The sequence below is a fragment of the Archocentrus centrarchus genome, chromosome 5 (genome assembly GCF_007364275.1).
Source record: "Archocentrus centrarchus isolate MPI-CPG fArcCen1 chromosome 5, fArcCen1, whole genome shotgun sequence".
Classification (NCBI taxonomy): domain Eukaryota; kingdom Metazoa; phylum Chordata; class Actinopteri; order Cichliformes; family Cichlidae; genus Archocentrus; species Archocentrus centrarchus.
Genome location: NC_044350.1, coordinates 29,610,586 through 29,638,080, shown reverse-complemented (window position 1 = coordinate 29,638,080; position 27,495 = coordinate 29,610,586). Strand labels below are relative to the sequence as shown.

At 41.6% G+C, this 27,495-nt stretch overlaps 2 protein-coding genes across 4 annotated transcripts; both read right to left on the bottom strand.

The window, feature by feature from the left end:
• Window positions 1-1,549: 1,549 nt before the first annotated feature.
• On the bottom strand, window positions 1,550-6,474 carry LOC115780373 (specifically androgen-regulated gene protein). 2 transcript variants are annotated; one of them, XM_030729529.1, is made up of 4 exons: window positions 6,394-6,474; window positions 3,947-4,100; window positions 3,540-3,735; window positions 1,550-3,423 (listed from the first exon to the last, which is right to left on the bottom strand). In XM_030729529.1, the coding sequence occupies exons 2-4, from the start codon at window positions 4,049-4,051 to the stop codon at window positions 2,273-2,275; spliced, it is 1,452 nt and encodes a 483-aa protein (XP_030585389.1). In that variant the 5' UTR covers window positions 4,052-4,100; window positions 6,394-6,474; the 3' UTR covers window positions 1,550-2,272. The 2 variants fall into 2 exon arrangements, with proteins under 2 accessions (XP_030585389.1, XP_030585390.1); XM_030729530.1 differs by having other exon boundaries at window positions 3,968-4,100.
• A 1,135-nt stretch (window positions 6,475-7,609) lies between these two features.
• yod1 (YOD1 deubiquitinase) lies at window positions 7,610-26,732 on the bottom strand. Of its 2 annotated transcripts, XM_030729118.1 has the most exons (3): window positions 26,688-26,732; window positions 11,243-11,455; window positions 7,610-10,791 (listed from the first exon to the last, which is right to left on the bottom strand). In XM_030729118.1, the coding sequence occupies exons 2-3, from the start codon at window positions 11,448-11,450 to the stop codon at window positions 10,094-10,096; spliced, it is 906 nt and encodes a 301-aa protein (XP_030584978.1). In that variant the 5' UTR covers window positions 11,451-11,455; window positions 26,688-26,732; the 3' UTR covers window positions 7,610-10,093. The 2 variants fall into 2 exon arrangements, with proteins under 2 accessions (XP_030584978.1, XP_030584979.1); XM_030729119.1 differs by lacking the exon at window positions 26,688-26,732 and having other exon boundaries at window positions 7,610-10,838; window positions 11,243-11,376.
• Between the last annotated feature and the right edge of the window lie 763 nt (window positions 26,733-27,495).

The window sequence follows — 27,495 nt, the reverse complement described above, 5'->3', positions numbered from 1 at the left end:
TTTCGTCTGTGGTGACACAATAGACACAGACACGGATTCTTTTTGGCAGGCCTGCTGCCTTACTAAGAGATAACACAACTCTAAAGCCTCCTGCAATAATTAACCACATGCTAATCTGGGTTCTTCAAGACTGTTACATAACAGACACCGTGCCATTCAGATAAGCCAGTGGTAGAAATTAGAAGTGTGACGTGAGGGTTACAAGAAAACAAATGAAGGAAAGCGCTGGTTCACACAGAGGTGGAGCTAAAGATAATTGGATGATGGAAGAACCGCTGAGCGGGCTTTTTCATCATGGGGGTGCTGTGTAAGATGAGTAGCATGGCTGATAGTCTTTCTGTAACAGGAGAGAGGCAATGACTACAGGTATACAATGATAAAGACTCAGGGTCCATGGGTTAGCTTGTTAATCAAGATAGTCAGACTGAATATAGACAACCACAGCCTGGTTCTTCCATATGCTGAAGTGTCTTTGGGTAAGACTCTGAAGTCCAAGGCCCTCCTCGTGGCAGCTCTGCCACCACTGATGTGTGAATATGTGTATAAATTAATTCATGAAGGAGTGACAGTAGGTTTAAAAACAGAACCACATGGACTGATGTAATCTTTAATATTTTTTTTTTGCAAATATAAAGATTTTAATATGCAATGAGGAGAAATAATGAGGTCATGAATGCAAGTGGCCAAAAATGAGTTTTCATATGTAGGATGACCTGGCTCAGCCTTAGAGATGTGAAACGCAAGCAGCCCGAGAGAGCTCTGACCAGAGCTGTTCATTTGTGCTGAGAAAGCCAGTTGAGGTTGTTTGGGCATCTACTTAGGGTGTCTCCTGGGCCCCTCCTTTTTTGAGGTTTTCTGGGCACACCCAACTGGGAAGAAACCTTATGGTAGACCCAGAACTCACTGGAGAGATTGTATACACTATATGAACAATAGAACAGGGCCACCTATACATTACACCTACAGGAGCTGCTCAGCCATGGAAACTCATGCCATGAAGCTCCTGGCACGCAGTTTTTGTGCTGATCTTAATGTCAGCAGGTTTGGAACTCATTGGCGACATTTACACAATATCTGCTTCAGCACTTGGTGACCCTGATCTGTAATGTGGTTGGCACTTTCTATCTGAGTTGCATAAATGTTTCCACTCTGCAAAAGTACCACGTTGTTTGTGGAATATCTATTTCGGAAGGAAATTTCCCAAACTGACTCACAGCAATGGTGGCATTCTGTTAGAGTACCACGCTTGAATTTAGCGAGCTCTTTAGAACGACCTGTTCTGTTACAAGTAGGTGCTTGATTTTATATACCTCTGGCAGTGGAATTGAAGCGAATTGAATTAAAAGTTTTAGAGGTGTGGGCCAGTGCTTTTGTCCATATAATCAATCTGATCTGACCTGGGAATGCCTCAGCATCCTCCAAGAGGAACTGGGAAACATTGCTGGGAAGAAGGACATCTGGACTTAGTCTGCTGTTCTGATGGCACAACTTCGAATAAGCAGAAAAAGATGGATGAATGGCTTAGTATGCAGTATATTACTGTATATGTAAACTTTATTTTCAGTGACATTCATTGACATTGTGGAATAGATAGAAATGATTAGATCATTGTTGTTTTTCATTCTGCGTAACCGTTCACATTTTCAGTTTTTAAACAATGAAGGCTGTTACATAAACACATTTGAACACTCTTTAATCCACTGTAAAAAAAAAAAAATAGTAGAAAAACGATTGATGCACAAGATCTCGTTTTGGAGACAAGTACTGAAAAATCATCCCCAAGCTCTTTCAAAATGTCATGACATTAAAAGACTGCATGAACTGATATGGTGCTTTGAGGCTTCGCTCCAAGAAATGTACTCAAAAAAACCCACTTACAGGCACATCTGTGAATTGTAAAACAATGAGTAAGATATAAATTCTGCTGATTTAGGCACACCCATGTGCATGTCTTTGATTTGATGTCTTATGCCTGTTGGGTTTAAAATTTCTATAACAACATTTTGTTACGATGGCAATAGATTAAGATACCAGTCTTGTGAGTGCATGAAAATGATTTTGAATTAAAAAAAAAACAAAAAACTACCTTTTAGATGACTATATGTTCTACATTGTAAGTGCTGGTATAGCCCTTTAAAAAATTCCTCTCCTGCTTTAATTTGACAAAGTGCCAAGTGCCAGATTTCCACTTAATGCTCTAACTCTCTTTAAGCTGATCGTGCTGTTGTGTTCTTTCTGAGCATTGCATTTACACCAGCAAGCATCTGCTGTTTCAGTCTTTGAGAAGTCCAAGCTTTTTGAGAGCCTCTTTTCGATCACCTCCCATCCCAGGCACCACCATCACGGTGTAGCCTACTAAATTTGAGGTTTTCTGGGGTACTGGGGGAGCTGCGGTGGTGGCGGTCATCATTGCTGGCTTGGCTGATTTGATGCTTTGTGGTTCAGAGCAGTTTCCACTACTTCTGTGGTTTTCTAGGGTAGCAGAGCGCTCCGGATTAGCCGTCCTCTGCCCATAGGATTGAGCAGGATGTGATGCTGACACAGGCTGCTGGTTGTGTCTGGTGTACTGATGCAAATTGGCACTGGTCTGCAGAGGCCTGTTCTTGGATTCTTTGGGCACTTGAGAGTTACAAAATAATTCACTCCTTGATGGATTACAATTAGCTGGACCTCTTGTAAACCTGTCAGTTGTTACATCCAAGGAGGAGTTAAGTTTGGGTGGAGGCAATGGAGCTACTTTATCATTTTCTGGCTCTTGGTCTTTCAGGAGCCCCAGCTTCTGCAAAGCTTCCACTCTCACTACCTGGGGATCTGCTGCATTCTTGACACTGTGTGAAGAATCTGTGATTAGAGATGCTTCATTTTGTGTTTTTGCAGATATGTTGGCAGGAATCTTTTTGGGTTTGGGGGGCACAACTGGAGGGCTTTTCTTAGACCTAGAAACCTCTGACCAGGGTCTGTCAGGTCTTGGCAGATTTCTGAGTGTTGGGCCTTCAACTGGAGCAGAAAGACCCTTGTCTAAGTCTATAGTATGATCAACTGTGGGGCATAAAGGGGTCTTCTTTGTGGAGGCACTCCTCCGCAAATGTGCTAGTGCCTCATAGGACAGAGGTCCTCTAGGTAAAGGACCTTCAGCTGTCCTCACTGAGGGTTTTGTGGAAGGAGGTATAACATCAGCCTCTGAAGGTACTGGGGGAACAATTGCTTTCTGGTTGTCTTTGTAGCCTGGTTTGTTGTTTTTAGATTCAAACTGAGGCTTGGAGGAGACCGTTTGGACTGCAGGAGTGCCCGGTTTAGTACCGAGTACAGAACAGGGAGCACTGATTGCAACAACAAGAGGGGTAGGAACCAGGTAGCTGTGCATGGGCTTGGTGTCAGCATTTTTGTTGATTGGTTTCTGGTGATTGGTTGATGTCTGTGAGTCTGAAAGTCAAACAAGTATGCATTTGTCACTAGAAATACTGCACATTTACCTTCAAAGTATTTCACTGAATACCGTGTCACTAATTCTGCATCTGTTCGCCCAGGGATTAACTCACCATCGAGCTTGCTTTTGCTCATGGAGGCTGACAGGTCAGCCACTTTAGTAGTGAGGCTGCCAGGGCTGGGCAATCGATCAGGCTCGTCATTGGAGAGTCCGCTGTCCTCCTCGGTATCCAAAGACTCAATAGTCTCTTCCAAAAACATGAGACAGGCCTTCTCCTCAGCAGACAAGTGCTCCAGACTATCATCACTCTGAAATGCAATAAAGCAGGGCTTTCATTTAGAAAAGAACTCCACAATGAGAGATCTCTAACCAAGAAATAGACACATAAAAATGAAATCAGATGCATCTTTTAGCTTTTATGTTACACCACTGTTATCAGCATTGTTTTTGCCTCAGTACTTAATGTGTAGTTCTATTAGAAGTATTCTTAGATTGAAGAGGGTAAGCTTGGTTACTCACAAAGCCAGAATTAGCACTGACCACACTGTCACAGCTGCCAGCACTGTCCATGCCATTCATCGTCTGCAGTCCAGTGTCACCTAGCCAAGTATCACTTTTGGGCATCTTAGTAGCCTACTTTTCCAGGGTTAGTGACACACGCTGTTGTTTCAGTCTGAAATGGAGAGTAAAATTACTACTGAAACTGTTACTCTTAGCAAAGAGATTTTTTTTTTTTTTTAAAAAAGGACTCAAAAGCAGTATTTTCTTACTGAACCATATTAATTGTTTACCCATGTAATTTATTCTTTATGGCCCTATAGACCATTTTCCACAGAACCATAAAAAACAAAGTCCTTTCTGAGAATCTCCTGTTTACCCCACAGCTGCATTTGTGTTATCTAATGTTAACCTTTTGTAGCAATTACCATTACCATGAACAGTGTAGAAAGGCATAATTTGACAAAAAACTGAGAATCTTTAAGGATGTCTTCCTTTTTATATAAATAATCAACCAAATTGCTAAGAAAAATTGAAATAAGTCACATTTGAGACTGTGAGAAGGATACGTCAAAGCTAGTCATCGGCACAGCTAACCTTTTTACTTTCAAAACAAATAAAAATCTGTAAATATTCGTCAATCAAACCACATTATATGCAAAAAGCAAAGCACTGACCATTGAGTCTGTTCACGCTGTGACCAAGTCTCCTTTTAATTTTTGTGCTGATATTTTCTTCTAATTGTAAAGAAATTTAGTCCCTGGTATGTTAATAAATAAACAGCGATACAGAGTGCAGCCTGGAGTCAAGTAAGCGGCACATCTGATATGAATAAATGCACGCAGTTATGCAAGGAGTGGAATGACAATCATCTGATGTGTATAAAAGGCAATCAGCATCAAAGCATTGAGGTCATATCCAGATAAGGCTGGTTATGTTCACTATTACTAAATAATTTTTCAAACAGCCAAATACAGAAATAACTACAGCTTAGATCCGTATCAGTCAAGGATTAAAATTAGTCTGTAGTTATTTATGTAACTACAGACTACAGTAATGTGTACAGTTTGGGTGTGTTGTGTTTGATATTTGGGTCAAAACTGATACACACCATTGCACACAAGAATCTGTAAACTTTCTGATATCCACTATGACCTGCATTGTGGACTTCATACCTGATCGTGCAACTAAACAACAGCAAGCCACAGCTTTATTTTAAGCACTGAAAGCTCTATATGGATGAATGACAGGTTATCATAGCTGAGTGTGCTTCTAGCAGATATCTAACTAGTCCTATCACTACACGTGACTTGGATTACAGCACACATGCCACTCCTAATCTTCCTTTACCAGATCAGTTTCAGAGGGAGTGGAAGGCAGAAGCAATCATCTCCTGAAGGCTATATGATATCCAGTTCGACCAAGCTGTAGCAGCCTTGTATTAGTAAATGTTTCATTTATATGGCTATTGTAGCATAGCTGGATTTTGAGAATAAAGGAAGTCCTGTTTGACCCTGGTGAAAAGAAATTCACTTTTGGATAAGTTTCAACACCTGAGACGCAAGGTCTGCCAGACAGGCCAGCGGAGGCACAAAAGCACTTCTGTGCACTGTTCATGCTTTACCATATCATCCCATCCCCTTAAAATGGTAAAGTCCCTATAGCCAGACCAATATGTAAAGTTGCAGATCAGGATATGATTCAGTGATAACATTTATTGTAATTTGACCTGATAGGATTTGGACTGCAGCTATGATGGCCTATTATATATATGGGTCGCAGCTACTCTGCTAAAAAAGAAAAAAAAATTAAACTGTAGATAGATATTAACCTGATGAACATTTATCAACGTGTTATTACAGTATTATAGCTGCACCTATCAACACAGTAGCAAAAAAAAAAATCAAACAGACAAAAACAAAAAACAAAAAACAGGGTGAGTTTAGCTATCATAAGACTGTGATGCACAAGTCAAAGCAATAAACTTAACTGCTGTGTCAGACTCTTTGGAAAGTATCTGTGGTGCAATGGCACAGTTAGAGTTCTGTTGTCATTGTGGTTGTAAAAGAGCACCTGGCTAAGCTTTTATTAAGGTCTTTGGAGGAGGTTGTGTAATAGGTGAAATTGTCATTGTTCATTTTGGCGACTGTAACCAAGCCTTCCACACTCTGCCTTCATTCCTGAGTCCAAGTCTGGGTTTTTTTGTAACTAACATTATCAGCCCCAAATCTCCATAAAAATCCCCTCAACGAAAAGTTTATGAATTAAAGTCTGAGCATTCTGGTCTAGTCTAAGATGTAAGAAAAACAAAACCAACAAATAAATAAATAAATAACTGACATGAGCAGTAAATTATTTTAATAGCGGCCAAGCGCCTATATTATCTAGCAAATAAAAAGAATATTAACTACTTTTAACTTGAATTACCGGACAACACAGTTTTATTTATTAAGCAAATGAAGCCATACCTGTCCGAGGCTGTGCACGGTAGTCACCCATATCCTGCTCCGCATGCCGCTGAAGACAAGGTGAGCGCGCGCCTCAGAGACACCTGGAAAAGGGACTTTGTCCTTTAAGCCTGTAGCCAATCAGAGAGCACCATTCTCCTTAAGCCACGCGAGCCCTCGTCGTCGTTTTTACAAACAGCAATCCATTTCTAACTCTGTGAGCCGTGTGCCGTCCGCTAAAAAGCAGTGAATAATTTGATTTCCTTAAATTAATTGCATTTTTGCTGTCATTGGCCGAATGACAGATAACTACTCTATGTCTATGTGGTTTTTCAAAGAAGACACACACTGGATTAGTCATCCTGTTTATTATTGCGTTGTCGTTTTTCTTCTTTATTTATTAAAAAAGAGCTACAAAAGCAGGTGCTGTTTACTGCTGCATACAATGTTGGTTCACAGACACTGCCTCAGACGAGGTAGAGCTGCAAGAAAGTAAAATTTCACTGATACTGCACGCGAGGAATGTGGCGGGTGGGGCTTCTTAGTGTCTTTAAATAGTTTAGGGATGCAGTTAATCAATACTGATCCATGAAGCAACACAAACCCTGCCTTTAAACTTGAGCTACTTCCGGCTGCTTCCTTATTCACAAAGGATCTCCGCATATTTGGTTTGGCGGATTTTTACGCCGGGTGCCCTTTCTGACGCAACCCCAAAGGGACTTGTGTCTACTCCCGGGATCGAACCGGGGATGTTGTGTAAGCCACTGCGCTATAAAGCCACTACAGGTTACCTTTAAGTTGTTCGCCGCTAATATTTCCGAACCCAATCATTCACTTTACTGCCTAATTTAAAAAAAAAAAAAAAAAAAAAAAAAAGCAAATTGAGAACAGGGAAGTAAATAACATTTAAACCTGTAATCAATCAAAAACTGTCCCAAAAAGTAAATTTACGCATGTGTGAACACATAACTTTGTGTATAGTGAGCTTTACTCACAAAGGTACACATGTTCATACAGTTAAAGAGGTTTGCAATATTGTCAAAAGTATGGGTTTTATGAACAATTAAAAGATTTATTATCACAGCTTGAGTTTTATCACAAGGAAAACTACTCAGCTCTTTGTTACCAGTTTGTTTTACTTTATTCATCAAGCACTGCAGCAATTAAACTTGTGTAGGCATTAGTAAACCAAACAAATATAGCAAACAGTTGACACAAAATAACTTGCACACAGCACTGTTTGCTATAACCTTTAATTGTGACACAACACTGGAAAAGAAAAAAAAAATCAAGTAAATCCAGTTTATTCTGTAGTGCTTTGTGTGCAACATTCACTGTTATTGTTAATCATGAGAACATGGTAGAATGCAACAAAGCCATTTCATCATTTCATCTTTATGCAAGTTAATTATTACATAGTAAACAGTGATTAATGTACCTAAAGTAAGAGATGAGGAAAAAAAAAAATCATACAAACAAAAAAGCAAATTGTTCCTTTGCCTTTCACTGATTCCCACCACCACATGAATCTGAACCAAGTTCAAGTCCAGTCAAGGCTCTGCCATGAAGCTTTTTTTTGGCAACAACTCTGCCATCGAAACACTGTTTTTGCCACAATGAGAACTAACCACAGTTATCAATCTCTGATCACTTTTTACCTGAAGTTTAACATAAATAAGTGCTTATTTCACCACTACAGCCAGTGTGTGTGTGTGTGTCAAAGAAATTAGCAAAGAGATGGTGGAGAACAGACTCCTGTTGTGGTGGGGAGAAAAAAAAAACAAACAAAACCAGAACAACCAATACAAGAAGGGCAGTTTTTGGATAACACACACAATTCAGTAAATAATAACTCATAATTCATCCATCGACTTTAGAGCTACAAACGTGAGATGGAAATATTTCATGTTTATTAGCAAATGACATAATGAGCAGTTAAAGAGCAAAAATCATCTCAAAACACTGCATCTCTTACCTTGATTTGTTCAAAGTATACAGTAATTTAAACAAAAAACAAATTAAAGTTCTTACAGCATTTGAAACTTGTGCACTAGAATAATAATTTTAAAAAAAGTAACACTCCTCAAAACCTGTGGCACACATTATGAAAAATGATGAGCTACAGATTTTGTAAAATATTTCATTTACAGCACCATGAACTTTGTATTTTTTTTGAGGGGTGGGCTGTCTTATTTAAAACAAGCGCACTCATGAAGAATGTTGCAACATCCAAAAAACAAAAGAAATCCACATATGTATTTAAGCAAATTTTTAACCAGCTTTTGCAATATGATACTGTATTTAAAATGCACAATCTCAATTCACTTGACCACAGCTCAAATTCAGATTGATGTCACAAATGGCACATTTGTCACTTCATTTAAAAAAAAAAAAAACAAACAAACAAACAAACAAAAAAAAAAAAAAATCACTCAAATCTGAGAAAAGTTCCCACCTGATCCCCTCAGAATCAGCTGGGGTTTTTGTACAATAACACTGGCATATTTAATGAAGCCATGGACAATTTTACCTTCATGCTATGAGAACTCTTCCAGCTAAATTTGATGCTTTGTAAGATGCCTTAATTTTTACAGCATTTTCGAGCCCTCAAATTCTTAAGTACACATTAAATTTTCAGGGCTGAAAAACACAGTTAAGTTTTGTTAAAAACTGAAATCAAATCACTTTTACACCCACTCCAAGTGTCCCAATCTAAAACCAAAAAAAAAAAAAAAAATCACATTTTTGTTCAGCATAGTTTTTGTATAGTTTTTAGCTTTATTATATAGGGACACATCATTGATTTCATCCATTTAACATTGATGATGTAGAGTAACAGAAAATGTTATGGCCTATGAAAGGTTTAATTTTTACCTACATTTTGATACAGGATCATCTTCTAGCTGTCATCCTTTCTCAGCCTAAAGATAATATAAACTCAAATTTTGAGCCACCTCTGTGTACTGTGAGACTCCATTACTACGCTAAAGTTATTACACCCCCAATCGAAGCGTTTAGGTAGGAGGCACTGACTGAGTTTTCATGGAGTGACCCTATAGATGAATCCAGCTCAGCATTAACCCAGGCCATCTGTGCTGAACTATTCAGACATTTAAAGTTGAGCTAATTAATGTAAGAATAAAAAACAAAACAAAACATAACAAAAAAAACAAAAAAACATGCTACATAACCAACATCATGAATAACAGTCAAACTCTGTGTGCTGTGTTTAAGACAAAAGTGAATGCAGTCATAATAGTGCAAATAATTCTTAGTGGTTGTTTTAAACTTCTTTGTTCATACATCTTCGTCTTGTCTAGTTCTGCCAATTTGTTGCTTTTTCTAATTGACGACACATCATCCAATTTGGTTTATGTCAGTGCAACCTGGTCGATGAGTAATCTTAACAGATCAAAACAAATCCTAAGAATTTTTTGCATCCTGACCCAGTAAAACAGATCTGAACATTATGGTTTAATCACATCGGAGCACTGCAGTAGCATTTCTGACTGTAAGAACTGACAGTAGTTAAAAAGTAATACTGAGCAGGTAAGAGGCTGAACACAGTACCTGCAGTGTCTCCAAAGATGTTGCCAGATAATGTGAGGTAGAGGATCACACAAGCAGACAGACCAACAGAGTTGCCAGACGGGGGGGGGGGGGGGGGGGGGGTTGGTGGTTGTTGTATTCGTGAGAGAGGAAAGAAAAGACGACAAGACTTTCACACTTCACCGAAATTAGTGTGGCCTGTCTCCTTGGCGTGCTCACGAGCCTCCTTTTGTCCCACCAAGCCCATCTGGCACACCATGCAGCGCAATGCAAAGCGGTTAACGTCTGTGAACTGCCGCTTCCGGCGAGCCTCATCTGCCAGCTCGAGGGCCTGGGCCAGGATTACGTCGTCTGTGGTTGAAAAGATAGTCTGGGGCGGGGTGTTGGATCCGGGGATCTCTTTCTGCAGTGGGTCATAGTGGATGCCATCATAGATCAGCAAAACGCGTTTGTGGTAGCCTGCATCCTCCCCAAATCTGTCTACTCGCACTGTCTGAGTGTCCACTACGCAGATCTCACACTGGTAAAACTTAGACAGGATGGACACCTCGATGGCTCCTCCCCAGGTGTCATCACGTCTTATCCAGGTGCAGTACTCCTCATTGGTTTTCCCCAGCACTGCTTCAGAATAAGCCGCAGGGTCACTCGAGACTATCTGGGCGATGAGACCTCGCATCTCAGGGGCACAGGCGGGGTCATACACTCCACCTTCCACCACGTAATAAACACTGGTGAAGAGGCAGGAGTTGTCAGCTGGGACCACTCGGCGTGCCAGCACAGGTGACATTTCCAGATTAGGTCCTTTAGTGACAGCGGGAAGAGCCTGAGGCTTTGGCTTGTTTTTTTCCTCCTCAACGATGAGTGTGTCTCCTGTAGAGGACGACACACCAATGACAACACTGTTCATCTTGGTCAGACTTTGGTTTGGAAAGGGAAAAGGAAAAACATTACCTTCTGAATGGTAACTGAATATTTTGCACAGATTTAAAATGTCTGCCTCATACAAAGAAATTAAAAGTCAGTTTGCCCAATAACAAAAAATTCTACTTCTAATATTTCTGCCCACACCCCAATGTAACAGATGAGAGCTGGATTAAAAAACACACCATCATTTTCCCTCTGAGCTCCTTGTAATTATCAGCAATTAAAAGGAGACGTTATAAAGACCACTTCCTCTAAAATCGTGCTTCAATTTTTAACCTGTCATCACAGGTATATAAATTCTTACAAAAATGTTGACTCGCACAATTAAAATGGTCAAACCATAAAAAGATGAATTTAGTACATGTTTTCTACACATGTTGGATGCCTGCCAGCATACCTGATTTGATGGGGTAGTCCTTGAGGTGAGCGTCTCCATTTCGAAGGTCAAGACTGGAGGGTGGGTATCCGACCATAATTTTCTGCACATCACAGGGAATACCAGTCAGCTCCTCCACCTTGCTCTTCAGCTCCTGCACACAGGACTGATGAGTCAAGCCCTGCATTATGTGGCTCCCATTTTTGGTCTTACAGCGAAGCCGCAACATCCTGCCTGCAAAAACATGCGATATCATATCACTTAAACTGCAAGTTCCTGGGAAGAACTTTATACACATTTGTTGTGTAGACTGACAGCTTGCTGTAAAGACAACATTTTCATTCACAAATAACTATAAGAGCCTAGGTGGACTGTATCAAATGTTATTCAAATCTGGTAAATATTCATACATCTGCTGCTTTCATTTTAATGTTTAGCAAAAAATTACCTTCCCCATTAAATGGTTTGCAAAACACTCCAAATGTGAGTCTTGGGTCCAACCAATTGCATCACTGCAGGGTTCACTTTACTTAGATGAAAATAAAAATAAAACCATACTAAATCACTATTAAAAAAACAAACAAACAAATAACCACAAAATAAAAATACAAACTTCAAGAGAATAGCAGGAATTTATACAGTGTAGTGGTGAGATCGCCACCTTTAACATGGGACACCAGGGTTCGAACCCTGGCTGTGGTCTACTTCCTGCATCTCAAATATGAGTGATACCCGTGGTACCCCAGTGAAAGGGGTTATGTGACAAGGATGTGGGACATATGGACTCATCATCTAGATTCACATCAAAACAACTAGTAGCTCAGTGTTCCAACATCTACAAGAAGAAAGTGCTATTGCAACTAGAGTCAGATGAGGTACAACACAACTTCTATGGCAAGGGGGAGCCAGGACGTCAGGTCATCCTCACACTCCAAGCCTGGGTACCAAGCCCCAGTAACAACTGGTATGTTGAATGCGAGAAAATATCATGGCTAAGCTGGAAACCTGGGCCCTCCATGGATGATTACTAAGACTACGTGAAGTACCCTCTGAAGAATGCATTAATCCTTAATGCAACTGTAACAGAGTTAAAAATGAACTTCATTAATTATTATTTCTAATTCATGTTATGTTGAGTATTTGTGAATTTTATCTCACTGGGCTGTTTTTAATTTGTCATTGTTTTATTGATTTAGCTTGTGGGTAATGCCTTCCTGCACTCTGCCTCGTTTGTGTCTCCTGGGCTTCCTTAGCCCTCCCTAGCGTGTGTAGCTTCCCCCCTCCCCCTTCCCCTCACAGTGTTGTTCTGCGCTGCTGAGGGTAAGTCGCGGGAAAATTTGCTGCTGTGATTTATCATTGTTTTCTTCATGAAAGTAGCTATGTATGCAGAAACCTCTGGCACATGTTGTTTACCATTGTTTATTTGTATGTTGTGAGGCATTTCTGGGCTGTTTAGACCACTGTTATAACTTTTATAGATGTTTTTCTTGTCGATCTTTTTTGCGCGAACATGACCACTAGTTCGCCGTCCAGTGTATATTCATGCAGCACAAGTGGCTTAGATACCGCTTTTGTTTACATGTTTAGGAGCAGAGTGCATGGAAAAAGGCAGACAGAAGTGGATTAATGTGGTTTTAATCTCTTCTGCAGGTATGTGCTTTTATTTTAAGTTATATGTTTTATTTCCATTCATTTCTTTAACTCTGCCCCCCCGCATTATATGTTAATGTGGCCACTAGGTGGCGTTTTTCTCCTCTTGTTACTTTGTGAGGAAATTTGTTAAAGCTTGAATTTAAAAAGAAAGAAAATATGTTACACACAGTGTTGTTCTGCGCTGCTGAGGGAGCAGAGTGCATGGAAAAAGGCAGACAGAAGTGGATTAATGTGGTTTTAATCTCTTCTGCAGAAAATAAATATCTCAAGTCACATGAGTGAGCTGTCTTCTTCTGCAACCTATACGATCACGGAACAGACCCGTTACACTGGTGCCGTGACCCTTTGGATCTACAGATCAGCTCGACGCTTTTCACCGTGGATGCTGTGCAGCTGGCCAGATCGACGTTTCAAGATCCTTTTGTGGTCAGGTTAATAATAGACTCTGAGTTACAACGCTATTCTTTTGCAATCATTGAGTGAAAAAACAAAAAAAAAAAAAAAAAAAAAAGGGGTTCATAGTGTGTGATTTTTTTTTTTAACTTTTGCTCCTGTTTGGATGATTGTTCTGCTTTGTTTTTTTGTTTTGTTTTTTTTTTTTCTCTTTCTATTTGTGAATACACCTGTGGTACAGTTGGTAGTTAATGGTAGCCAGTGTGTTAGCAATGGATAGGTTTGCTACTCCTAAGTTACCTAAAGGTAGGGGTGTATGGTTCAGCGATCCTGCTGACAGTGGGGCTGTGGGACATTCAAAGCTCTCATATGATGGTTGCACAGAATCAGGGCTAGGTCAGAGCCAGGCTTGTACCTCTATTGATGGGTTGATGGGGGAGAATCCTCCTACTTCCACACCCCGCAGCGATGTTGATGCCCTCCATCACCTCACAGACATGGTTGGACAGTTAGGGGCACAAATTGGTGAGTCAATTGTTTCCAAACTAATGTCAGCTGGTGTTGTAAACACAAAGAGTGAACCTGAGCCTACCCTTGCCACTCAGAACTCATACTGCGACAGTAACAGACATGACCTACCTCATGTGACAGTCCATGTTAAACCTGATAGGATACTCCAGCCATACAGAGGCGACAACACTGACAACTGCTCAATCCGAGACTGGATTGACTTGACTAAAATGCACCTCAGAAAACAAGACATACCTACCTGTAGTCAAGCAGAAGAGATCATGTGCCACTTAATGGGCAAAGCCAAGGATGTGGTACAGATTGCTTTGCGTAGTGATCCCTCATTGGATGTCAAGGAGAATCCTGAACTGATATATGACGTTCTCCTCCATTACTTCAGTGAAGCCACCTCATGTCTCCCTCTCGCCGACTTCTATGCCACTCTGCCCAGACACAGGGAGAATCCCGTTGACTATTGGATAAGACTAAACAAGGCAGCAGACCTAGCTCTTGACGGCCAGCGTAAACGTGGGAAGCAGACGGAGAGCATGAATGATGAAGTGGCTCTCATGTTTGTCAAACACTGCCCTGACCCTGAGTTGTCCTGCATTTTGAAGTGCAAACCAATTCATGAGTGGACTTCACGTGATGTTCAGCTAAGGATTGATGACTACCAGAGAGAGTTGAGGGCAGCTGGCAGAACCACTAATGCCCCACAGCTAAGAAGTCAGGTCGCTGCCATTACTCCCGAGCAGCCCGGCCCAGCGTCACCTAGCCTGGCAGCTTATGAGCATTGTAACACCCCCAGCTCTCTATCGTCAGCCTCCCTTCGCCAATCTCAACATCGGGCAGACCGTCCTTCATACTCATCTCCAGCTTTGGCCTCATTCCAAGGTGGCTCCCAGGATGGTCAGAGCCAAGACACTGTTCCAGTTGTTACACAACATCTTCAACAGTCAGAAGAGAGACTTCTCGCCCGAATGGTTGACATGTTTCAACAGGTGATGGAGAGAATGCAGCAGCGTGATACTCCTACTCGGGGTGGGAGGTCCCAGCGTGCACATCGTGAGCAACGCACCAGAGAGACAGGTTGCAGAGTCTGTAACGACTCAAGTCACACCACGACGTCACACTGCATGTCTAAGAGACTGTGTTTTGCCTGTTTTGCTCCTGGCCACACTAAACTGAACTGTCCTGCAAATAAGCCTTCCCAACACCAGTCGGAGGGAAACTAGCAGACCTGTATTTGGAGGGAGGCAGTGCAGGTCACATCACAAGCTCCCACATTGATGACATGTCAGATGCTGAGACTTTATACGCATCAGAGAAAGATTCTTGTAGTGGCTCTGGAGTTGTTGTTTACCAGAATGTTCACCGAGTAGGCAGCAGTGACAGTCTTTTCTACACTTCTGTGAACATGGGTGGGACATTTAAGATGGGTGGAATGTTGGACAGTGGTTCGATGGCCTGCAGCATCAGTGAGGCAGCTGAAATGAAGCTTAGAGAGGCTGGTGTAATAACTGAACAAAAGCTAATTGATGTTGATGTGGTCTTAGTTGGATGTGGTGGACTCCGTGTTAAGCCTAAATGTGCTTTTGATGTGGAAATGGAAGTATATGGTTGTAAAATGGTGGTCCCCACACTCGTTGTTCCGGGCCAGCATGATGATTTGATACTAGGCACTAATGTCATAAAACACATCCTACATCAGTCCAAGCTTTGTGAGTCTTACTGGAAAACAGTGTCTGCCCCCTGCTCATCTGGGGATCCAGAAACTGAACACTTCCTATCCATGCTGTCTGGTCTCAATCCCTGGAAAGGTGGAGATGTTCCTCATAAGGTCGGCACTGTGAGATGTAACTCAGCTACTTGCCTTGAGCCTGGGCGAGAATATCTTGTGTGGGGGAAACTGCCCAAAAACACTCCCGTGTCTCCAGGCGGCACCATCATGACGGAGCTCACATCATCCCGCTCAGCGCCCAGAGGTATTTTGGTTGCAAAGATTGTGACTACATTGTGGGGAGACAGGTGGGTCCCATTAAAGCTCATTAATATGTCTGACAGACCTGTGTTGTTGAGACGCAACGCAAAACTGGCTGATGTCTACACTGTTGTGGCCCTGGAGGACATGGGTGGTGCTGAGTGCTCAGAGGTTCCACTTGCTTGTTGCCCTCAATCTGCCAGGTCACCCGCTGCAGATGCCAGTTTGGCCAAAGACAGGCTCAAATCAGTTGGGCTCGGTGATGTCGATGTCGAGTCTTGTGAAGTTTCTGAGGACTGCAGGACTAGAATGGCTAACCTTGTTTTGCAGTATGAGAGTTTATTTTCCCGCCACCATCTTGACTGTGGGGAAGCGAAGGGTTTTGTGCACCGCATAAACCTCTCTGACAGCAGACCTTTCCGGCTTCCATACAGGCGAGTGCCCCCTGGCCAGTACCAGAAGCTGCGCCAAGTACTGAGTGAAATGGAAGAAAAGGAAATCATCAGAAAATCCACAAGCGAATACGCATCACCCTTGGTGCTGGTGTGGAAAAAAAATGGAGATCTCCGCATCTGTACAGACTTTCGCTGGTTGAACAGGAGAACCTTGAGGGATGCCCATCCTCTTCCTCATCAGGCAGATTGTCTGGCAGCACTGGGAGGAAACAGTCTGTTCAGTACAATGGATTTGACCTCTGGGTTCTACAACATGCCATTACACGAGGATGACAGGAAGTATTCAGCCTTCACCACTCCTATGGGCTTATATGAATACAACCGCCTGCCGCAAGGTCTCTGCAACAGTCCTGGGAGTTTCATGCGCATGATGACCAGCATATTTGGAGACCAGAACTATCTAAGCCTACTTTGCTATTTGGATGATCTGTTGGTGTTTGCACCTAATGAGGAGACCGCCTTGCAACGTCTGGAAATGGTGTTTTCTAGGCTACATAGCCACAATTTGAAACTGGCCCCCAAAAAGTGTTTCTTCCTCAGGAGGTCTGTTAAGTTTCTTGGCCATATCATTGATGAACACGGTGTTTCAACAGACCCCAGCAAGGTTGAGACCATCTCAAAAATGACAGCTGCCCAACTCATGGAACCAGATGGTGTGACTCCATCTCAGAAGCGGATAAGATCCTTTTTGGGGATGATCAACTACTACCAACATTTTGTACCCAGGTACTCTGCCATTGCCAAGCCGCTGTTTGATCTGCTAAAGGGTGGCAGAAGGAAAGGCAAACACCAACACAATAAACTGTCAGCCAGGAAATTACATGCCTCCGACTGGAAACTGGAACAAGAACATGCATTTGAACACCTCAAGTCCTCACTGACACAAAGCGTTGTCTTGGCTCACCCAGATTTCACTCGTCCTTTCGTGCTGTCCACTGATGCATCCTTGGATGGCATAGGTGCTGTTCTGTCTCAGGTCCAGGAGGGCGAGACACGAGCCAGGCCCATTGCTTTTGCCAGCAAGTCTTTGTCCCAGTCACAAAAGAACTACCCAGCTCATAGGTTGGAGTTTCTGGCATTGAAGTGGTCTATCTGTGACAAGTTCAGCCACTGGCTGAAAGGTCACAAATTTACAGTCTGGACTGATAACAATCCATTAACTCATGTCCTGACGAAGCCGAAACTAGACTGCTGTGAACAACGCTGGGTGGCTAAATTGGCGAGTTACGACTTTGATATCAAGTACATCCCAGGTCAGCAAAACATTGTGGCCGATGCACTTAGTCGTGTGCCATTTGTTCAGGAGACTGTTGGTCACAGGCTGCTTGCTGAACCTTACGCCAATCTTCTCACTGAAGTTAGGGATATGTCAAACTCCTCTGTCCAGAATGCCTTTCGGTCATCCAGTGGTCACAAAGAATCCTCCTCGTTGAGTGTTAACGTCCAATCAACATGCAGCCCACTACAAGTGCTCCCCGAGACTGTTGCGAGGGAGGATGTGTCTGCTGTATTACGCTCACACATTGAGTGGGATGCTGGTCCAAGAACCCGTGCCATTGAACTATTGCAGCATCTACCTCAGTTCATTCCATCCGGACAAGACACCCTACCTGCCTACACTGAAAAAGAACTCCGCGACAGACAGTTGGAAGACAGAACTCTCTCTCATGTTCTGCACTATGTTGAGAGGCGGAGGAGGCCCTCTAGGAGAGAAAGATTTAAAGAATCTGTTTCTGTAACAAAATATTTAAAGCACTGGGACAAGCTAACTGTACGAAACGGTGTGCTATACAGGATTTCTCGGGACCAGAAAACCAAGGCGAAGAGATTCCAATACATTGTCCCCGACTCACTCAAAACCGAGGTGCTTCACGGGGTTCATGACCGAGCAGGTCATCAGGCTCAGTTCAGGAGCCTCAGCTTAACGAGGCAGAGATTTTTCTGGTTGAATCTGGACAGGGATGTCAGAGAACATGTTCGACATTGTCAGCGATGTATTGTCAGCAAGTCCATCGAGCCTGAAGGTAGAGCTCCATTGGAGACTATAACATCAACCAGGCCGCTCGAACTTGTATGTATTGATTTTTGGTCTGCTGAAGACTCCAGAAACAGATCTGTCGACGTCTTAGTAATTACTGACCATTTTACAAGAATGGCTCAAGCATTTCCATGCAGAGACCAAACAGCTAAACAGGTGGCGAGGGTTCTCTGGGACCGTTATTTCTGTGTCTTTGGCTTTCCTGAGAGGATTCATAGCGACCAAGGGGCTAACTTTGAAAGTCAGCTGATAAGTGAGCTCCTCAGGGTTTCAGGTGTCAAAAAGTCCCATACTACCCCATATCATCCAATGGGGAACGGGAGCGCGGAGCGGTTCAATCGAACGTTGGGTGGCATGATCCGGGCATTGTCCCCTGAAGAGAAAGCTGACTGGCCAAGACGGTTGCAGACACTAGCCTTTATGTATAACTGTGCAGTCCATGAGACAACAGGCTATCCCCCCCTTTTACCTCATGTTTGGTCGGGTTCCTCGCCTGCCTGTCGATGTCCTCTTCCATGCCGTCCTTGATGACTCTGCCGTGGGGAACTATGACAAGTATGTGGCATGCCTCGCCAGCGACCTGAAGGAGGCGATGATGATTGCTCAGGACCATGCTTCCAAAGAGCAGAGCAGACATGCTCAGTTGTACAACAGGAGGGTTAAGGGTACCAGCATTACTGTCGGTGACAGAGTACTCCTAGCCAACAAAAAGAGAGGGGCAAGAGGAAGCTCGCCGACCGGTGGGAATCAACCATTTACACCGTGACGGATGTTAACCCAGCAACACATACTTACAGGATCTGTGACACAGTCACTGGACAGGAGAAGGTGGTTCACAGGAACCTGCTCATGCTGGTCAGCTTCCTCCCTGTGGATCCCACTTGTGATGTATCTGACTCTGCTTCACTGTCTGCTAATGCCTCTTCAGCCACTGAATCCGACGACATTGGAGGAGATGGAGGAGTCTTGGATGAGAGTGACAAAAGGACTCTTCATGAAGCAAGTGTGAGCTGTGATCGTGGCAGTATTGGGGACTCGCCTGAAGTTGTGGAAGAGGAAGAGAACCCTTTATCTGATTCGGAACCTGTGGATTCTGAGAGGAGAACCATTGAATGGATAACACAGCTGTCTGCACCCAATTCATCAGTTGGGGATGTTGCTGACTTACTGAGCATGACCTCTGACCTCAAACACTGCTCAATATTACCTGAGAGCCACACGACTGTTCGATCTGTGGGTGGCAACTCTGCCCCGGTGTCTGTGACTGACATCCCAGCAGGTGTGAGAAGACCTGACCCCGCTCTTAGGTGCCGTTTACACGAGACCGTTTTCATTTTGAAACGGTGTCGTTTTGATGCGTTTCGGCCTTGCGTTTACACGACAACAGTGTCGTTTTGATGCGTTTCGGCCTTCTGTTTACACGACAACAGAGTGAAAACGATGTGTTTCAGAAACGGGGTCCAGAGTGGAGCGTTTCAGAAACGCACCGGCTTGCGTTTTCGTGTAAACACTTGAAACCGGGGTGATTTGAAAACGCTCGACTCGCACATGCGCACTATGGTTGCGACGGCCAGTTTTTCGCGCACGCGCAAACTGATAAACAGTACTCGCGGATTCACGAGTGCTTCTTATGCTTTTCCTGTGTTTTTACCGTTTTGTAATTCAGCGTTGTGTGCAGCAGCGATCCAACCTCATCATCGGTCCACACAAAACCTCTCACATTGGCCGTTTTGTAAGTAATGAACAATTTGCCGCACTACCTACTGTGTCACTCTACGCATGCGCGTCTTGCGTAAACAAACTTTGCAAAGAGAAAACCAACGCCAACTTGTGGCCTGGCATGGGAACTACATCGTTTTCATCGTTTCACATGTCCTCGTGTAAACGCAGATCGTTTCTGAAACGCCATCGTGTAAACGAAAGGCTGAAACGCATCAAAACGACACCGTTTCCAGTGAAAACGGCTTCATGTAAACGGCACCTTAGTGTTGTGGCTCACACAGACGATGCTCCAGACATTCTGCATACTGTTGATCACACCTCAGCTATGCACTGTGATGGATGTACTACACAGACGCAGGTCAGGTCCAGATTCGGCCGCCTAGTCAAACCAGTGACCAGGCTCATACAAACTATGTCCAGGCAGGATGTTGTTCAGAACAAGTTCGATGTTAAAGCTGCCTGCAAATCTATGTTCCAGGCTTTTACTGATTAATTTCTTAACCAACTGACCTATAATCTTTCTGGGTCTGCCATTTTTGTTTGGATGAGATGTTAAAATGTTTTCATTCTGTACTGTGTAATGGGTACTGTGAATGCACTATGCTATATGTTGGGGTCTTGTGGGGTGTACAAGGCACCCTGTAGACAGTTGCTGGATTGAGGGATAGGCGCTGCCCTCATACCACTTCATCCTTATGGGATACATTAGTTGTCTGTGTTTCTATTGTCAACCCCAGGTAATCTGTGGACTCGCATTGTCTTCGATGATGTATGCTGTGTGGTTGGTGCTCATGTTCGATAAAATTCAGTGGGGGTGAGTGTAACAGAGTTAAAAATGAACTTCATTAATTATTATTTCTAATTCATGTTATGTTGAGTATTTGTGAATTTTATCTCACTGGGCTGTTTTTAATTTGTCATTGTTTTATTGATTTAGCTTGTGGGTAATGCCTTCCTGCACTCTGCCTCGTTTGTGTCTCCTGGGCTTCCTTAGCCCTCCCTAGCGTGTGTAGCTTCCCCCCTCCCCCTTCCCCTCACAGTGTTGTTCTGCGCTGCTGAGGGTAAGTCGCGGGAAAATTTGCTGCTGTGATTTATCATTGTTTTCTTCATGAAAGTAGCTATGTATGCAGAAACCTCTGGCACATGTTGTTTACCATTGTTTATTTGTATGTTGTGAGGCATTTCTGGGCTGTTTAGACCACTGTTATAACTTTTATAGATGTTTTTCTTGTCGATCTTTTTTGCGCGAACATGACCACTAGTTCGCCGTCCAGTGTATATTCATGCAGCACAAGTGGCTTAGATACCGCTTTTGTTTACATGTTTAGGAGCAGAGTGCATGGAAAAAGGCAGACAGAAGTGGATTAATGTGGTTTTAATCTCTTCTGCAGGTATGTGCTTTTATTTTAAGTTATATGTTTTATTTCCATTCATTTCTTTAACTCTGCCCCCCCGCATTATATGTTAATGTGGCCACTAGGTGGCGTTTTTCTCCTCTTGTTACTTTGTGAGGAAATTTGTTAAAGCTTGAATTTAAAAAGAAAGAAAATATGTTACACACAGTGTTGTTCTGCGCTGCTGAGGGAGCAGAGTGCATGGAAAAAGGCAGACAGAAGTGGATTAATGTGGTTTTAATCTCTTCTGCAGAAAATAAATATCTCAAGTCACATGAGTGAGCTGTCTTCTTCTGCAACCTATACGATCACGGAACAGACCCGTTACACAACATCTCTGAAACCAACCAGCTGATCTGTACAACAGTGATCCTTCAAAGACAGAATAATTAACTTCAAATATAAAATTTATTGCATTTATTTTAAAAGACAAATTAAACTTCTAACCAGAGGAGCTGCTTTTAGATTTCCCTTTTATCGTGTTATATCATGTTAGAGTGCCATGTGTTTTGTGTGTTCAAGTATAGTGATTCATCAAATTGAGACTTCCTTGTGTATTACACTGTAGCATTTAATGTTTATCTAAAGTTACACTGAAGTCTTTATCAAATAAATGATATGAATGAGTCTTCAAGTACAGATGACAAAATTATTAGTCACCCTATTAAAGTTAGTTTGTCAATTTTTTTTCCAAATTTTAAAAGAGCAAAAGCATTTAACCCTTAGGAGATCTTAGGGACATTTTGCGTTTTGTTTTTTAAATTTGCCTGCCATTTTGTCTGTGCTGATTGAACATAACTCAAACTTGCCAAAGGTTAATAATTTTCAACAAATTTTAGAACTGTCAAATCAGTTTTTAAAAATAGCCTAAATTAGCTTAGCAATTCAAAAAGTCACACTCGTTATCCTAGGGACACAAAATGTCCCATTCAAAACCATTGAAAATTGCATTTTTGATCACACATTTATCTTCACATAAACCAATGCAATCTTTTTCATTAAGATTTTATTTTGGACTACTGACTTTGAATTTTTGATTTTTATATGTGTCCACCAGGTGGCGCTACTTTTTTAACCATTCAATGCATGCATCAAAATTACACACTTTTTACTGTTTTCTGCAAGGTTTTCTTGCTCCCGAAATAATAAGTGTGTGTCACCATTGATGTTGGATCATCGTATATGTGTGCACGGGCATGCATGTGCACGTGTGTGTGTGTGTGTGTGTGTGTGTGTGTGTGTGTGTGTGTGTGTGTGTGTGTGTGATGTCCAACTTCAAGTCTTTTCTCTTTGAAGGCCAGGTTCTGCTTTATAAACCTAATTCAAGAATAATAAACAATGAGGGACCTTTCAGTGCTTTAAAGAGGCCTCAGCAGCAAGAACCAAAACAAAATTGGACTTTGTTCTGGTTCTCGCTCAGGTAGATTATACACCTGCACTGCAGCCATGGCTATAAGAATGAACAGTAGTGCAGGATTAGCCCTTTTGGAGATGACAAGATTTTACAGCACATGGCATGGTGTTTACAGGTCAAAAAATGAATCAACTCAAATCTACAAGGTGCTGCTGCAGGCCCCTCTCTCATCAGTAAATGTAGAAGTAAGAAGCAGCGTGAATTTTACATGCAAATATGGGAATTTTACATGCATTTTACATGCAAAGACCCCCACAGTCTGTCCATTTACAGTCTCCGCTTTACCTTAGCTGGACTCTCACAATCAGACAGACATATAGCTCTACACTGTCCCATCCTGTCTGTCTCTCACCCACCCTGTCTGTCTCTCACTCACCCTGTCTCTCACGTCTTTCTCTTTTGCTCTATATTTTTACAGCAGTTTTTGAGAAGGTGACATTTTTTGTCCTCAGAACCTCAAGTATGATTTTCTTTTATTTGTCACTGCAGGAAAAACAAAAAAATGCATGAAAAAACATATTGCTGCCAATCATTTACCATCTCATGGCCTAATAAAAATCAAATATTCCATTCATTTGGTTCCACTTATCCAATTCTGCGTCACAGAGGGTCTGGAGCCTATCCCAGCTGCCATAGGGCGAGAGGGAGGGTACACCCTGCACAGGTCACCAGCCTGTCACAGGGCCAAGACAGAGAGACAGATAACCCTTCACATCGATGGGCAATTCAAAATCACCAAATGACTTATCCCTACAAATTCCATGTCTTTGGACTGTGGTAGGAAGCTGGAGTCCCCTAAGAGAACCCACACATACATGTGGATAACATGAAAACTCCACCCAGTAAGGCCCCAGGCAGAAGGTGGATTTGAACCCAGGACCTTCTTATCTTCTTGGTGTGTGCCAACAGTGCTAACATTTGCACCGCCATGTTCCTCTCCTCCGTAAAATGTATTTTATGTAAATGATTTTAGTTATTTGGATGTTTGATAAAAAAAAAAACAGTGGCGGTATGTAAGAATACTGGCATTTGAAGGGTTAAAATACCCAAAAATATATGCAATATTTGATATATTTATTTCAAGCTGTTTATTTCAAGTTTTAAAAGACTGGATCATTTAAAGTGGAAAAAAATATTACTTCATATATAATGTTGATGCCAATCAGTGACTCATCTCAGGGCCTAATAAAAATAATAATCCAATAGTCTCCAAAATACATTTTATGGAAATTATTTGAGTTTTTAAATTTTTGTCCATGAAAACACAGTGGCACTGTGTAAGTAAATGGGCCTATAAAGGGTTAAAAATTTTCAAAAAGTATATAATATTTGGTATCTATGTGTCAGGCTGAAGTAGTTTTAAAAGACTATATCATTTAAAGTGGAAAAAAATATTACTGCATAATATTTTTACAACAGTATTTGGGTAGAGGACAGTATGTGTCCTTAGGATCACGAATGCAAGTTTTTCACAAAACCTGATACTGTAGAAAAAAAAAAAATGCATGAAAAATAATGTTGATGCCAATCAGTGACTCATCTCAGGGCCTAATAAAAATAATAATCCAATAGTCTCCAAAATACATTTTATGGAAATTATTTGAGTTTTTTAATTTTTGTCCATGAAAACACAGTGGCACTGTGTAAGTAAATGGGCCTATAAAGGGTTAAAAATTTTCAAAAAGTATATAATATTTGATATCTATGTGTCAGGTTGAAGTAGTTCTAAAAGACTATATCATTTAAGTGGAAAAAAATATTACTTCATAATATTTTTACAACAGTTTTTGGGTAGAGGAAAGTATGTGTCCTTAGGATCACGAATGCAAGTTTTTCACAAAACCTGATACTGTAGAAAAACAAAAAATGCATGAAAAATAATGTTGATGCCAATCAGTGACTCATCTCAGGGCCTAATAAAAATAATAATCCAATAGTCCCCAAAATACATTTTATGGAAATTATTTGAGTTTTTTTAATTTTTGTCCATGAAAACACAGTGGCACTGTGTAAGTAAATGGGCCTATAAAGGGTTACAAATTTTCAAAAAGTATATAATATTTGGTATCTATGTGTCAGGCTGAAGTAGTTCTAAAAGACTATATCATTTAAAGTGGAAAAAAATATTACTTTATAATATTTTTACAACGGTTTTTGGGAAGAGGACACATTTTGTCCTTAGGATCACGAAAGTAAGTTTTTTAAAGGATCTCCCAAGGGTTAAGCATAGTATACGCATACTAGTTTTCTTTAAAAAGCATACATTATTTATATTTGCGCACAATAACAGAATAATTTAAGAAAAAAACACCAGGGTCAAGATTACTATCCCTCTGAAAAAAAATGATCTTTTTATTGACTCAAAGCACAAACCACTGCTGTGCAATGATGTGCTTTAACTTTGTAATGTTCAAAACTTGTAAAATCAAGTTAAAACTGAGGGTTATCTTCCAATTTCCACACAGTATAAAAACTTCAATAAGGGTTTGAGCGGTCACTTGGGAAAGCATTATGCCAAAAACAAAAGATGGATATGAAAAGTTATCACAGCATTTCCAAGTGTCAAAAAATGGAGTGTGATTCAGAGTGCCACACAGTAAAGAACAAGCCTGGCAGAGCGAGGAAGCAAAACATTTCAAAGACTGTGGAAAGAAAACTAGTGAGAGAGTGTCTAAAGACTCCAGAACAACTGCCAAGACACCAGTGAATGACTTAGACAAGTTGGGACTTGTGGTCTCAAAGAAGATCTGCAAGGTTGCAGATCAGGAAAAACTCCACTTCTGCAGAAGAAACACCTTCAACCCAGACCGAAGTATGTCAAGGACAACCTGGAGAAAGATTATGTATACTGGAAACAAGTCCTTTGGTCAGATGAGACAAAACTAGAGCTCTTTGGCCACAGAGACGCTGCTTATGGTCTCAATGCCATCTTACATGCCAGTGGTTCTTTTGATTATAGATTCGGAAAACTTTATTTATTCCTCAATGTACAATTCACTTTGGTATTTCCCAGCTGTAATAAATGGGCACTTTTGATAGTTTGAGAACACATTTGCAACATCAGTGCAGCCAATGATGGGACTATAGCTGTGCCTTGAAATTTTGGCCAATTGTTTTGCACAAAATGTTTGAAAACCACTGCTCCAAAGCAGCATCAGATCTGAACTGAAACTGGACTTCATCATATATGCGAAGAGGTGATTATGTGGGAAAGAGTGTGATTTGCATGACACATAAATAAGCCAATCTTTGACTGTTTTGGGACATGTTTTTTTCGGGGTTAGATGTACTGCTGCTGTAAGCTACATTAGCTTCTAACAGTAAACATATTTGTTAGGCAATGCTGCACATCAGACATTAGGATGGCGGATAACCTACATTGTGCTCGCAGCTACATCACAATGCTGCCATCAGGCCACGCATAACAAATGAAGTGCTGATGAATCGTAAGAGAGTAAAAACACCTGACAGCGACGTCGCTTTGTTTTGGTTTCTTTGTTCTGGCAGTTACACTTCACTCAACAGTAACACAAACACACAGCAGTGTGTTGTTGTTTTTTTTTAAATAAGGAAAAAAAAGGCAAAGAAAAAAAAAGGAAGTCCCAGTTGGGCTCGAAATTTTAGAAAATCTAAGGGAGCTGACTCTCATTATAGCTCAGATAGTCGCTGTGTTAGCAACAGTTACTCTGAGCCCGGGTGAACACATTTCTGCTAGCTAACCGTACCGTGTGCCACCTGCTAACGTTAGCATGCTAACCTGCCCATTAACTTGGCTCTAAGTGAACTGTTTTTCCACGCATTTCCTTTAACCATCGAAAAAATCAGTTACTTCTCTACTGACAAGCCTAACCCCGGGAGGGCGCACAGAACAATACGACAGCGAGATAAGTTATTTTGTTGTCTTACCTGCCGTTAACTCCCTGCTCGCCTCAGTGGGACTGACGTATAGCACGTGAACATACGTATAACTTATGTAATTACGCACAAGCGCCTCAGTTTACGTACGTCCGCCCGCCGTGTGGTACAGAAGACAGATTTTTATTTCTAAAACAAATTTAGTTATTATGTCCTTTCTCTGTATTAATCTTTAAATCAACAAGACTCTGAGCATTTCTGTTTTTAAAACCCAGTGTAATCTATGCCTGCTTCTTACATCTTAAGTCTGATCAGATTTTGAACAGCTCGTCTGGGATTAAGGCTTAAGGGCTGCAGTATTTTATTCCTACCCAACCCACAAGTATACAATACTGAGCCAGTCCTTATTTCTCTAAATTTTGCTAGGAAAAAGGTGAAATAGGTGCAGTGATATATCGAAACGTGCAAACATACATGGAAATACAGTATATAAGGTAAAAACAGTATTTGCAAATCTAATGAGCTTGAGAGTCAATATTTGGTATGACCACCTTTATTCTTGAACACAGCCTGTAATCTCTAAGGCAGCTTGCTTTAATTTCTTTAAGCAGTCTTCAGCAGTAGTTCTCCAAGCATCTTGACTTACTTCCAAAGCTCTTTGGATGTTGGCTGCCTTTTGTTCTGTGTCAAGATGATCCCACACTGCTTCAGTAATGTTGAGATCAGGGCTCAGGGAGAGGATGATAGTGTTCCATCAAATGTTCTTCTATCTAGGTATGCTTTTGCATTGGCGGTGTGTTTGTCATTGTCATTCTGAAAAAATGAAGCCACCACCAATCAGATGTTTTGCATTCTGTGT

Coding starts and splice junctions, on each gene's coding strand:
- yod1 (XM_030729118.1), bottom strand. CDS start 11,450: ATGTTGCGGCTTCGCTGTAAGACCAAAAATGGGAGCCACATAATGCAG. Junction 10,792..11,242: donor GGACTACCCCATCAAATCAG/GTATGCTGGCAG, acceptor CGTCCTCTACAG/GAGACACACTCATCGTTGAG.
- LOC115780373 (XM_030729529.1), bottom strand. CDS start 4,051: ATGCCCAAAAGTGATACTTGGCTAGGTGACACTGGACTGCAGACGATG. Junction 3,736..3,946: donor TCAGTGCTAATTCTGGCTTT/GTGAGTAACCAA, acceptor ATTGCATTTCAG/AGTGATGATAGTCTGGAGCA. Junction 3,424..3,539: donor GAGCAAAAGCAAGCTCGATG/GTGAGTTAATCC, acceptor TTTGACTTTCAG/ACTCACAGACATCAACCAAT.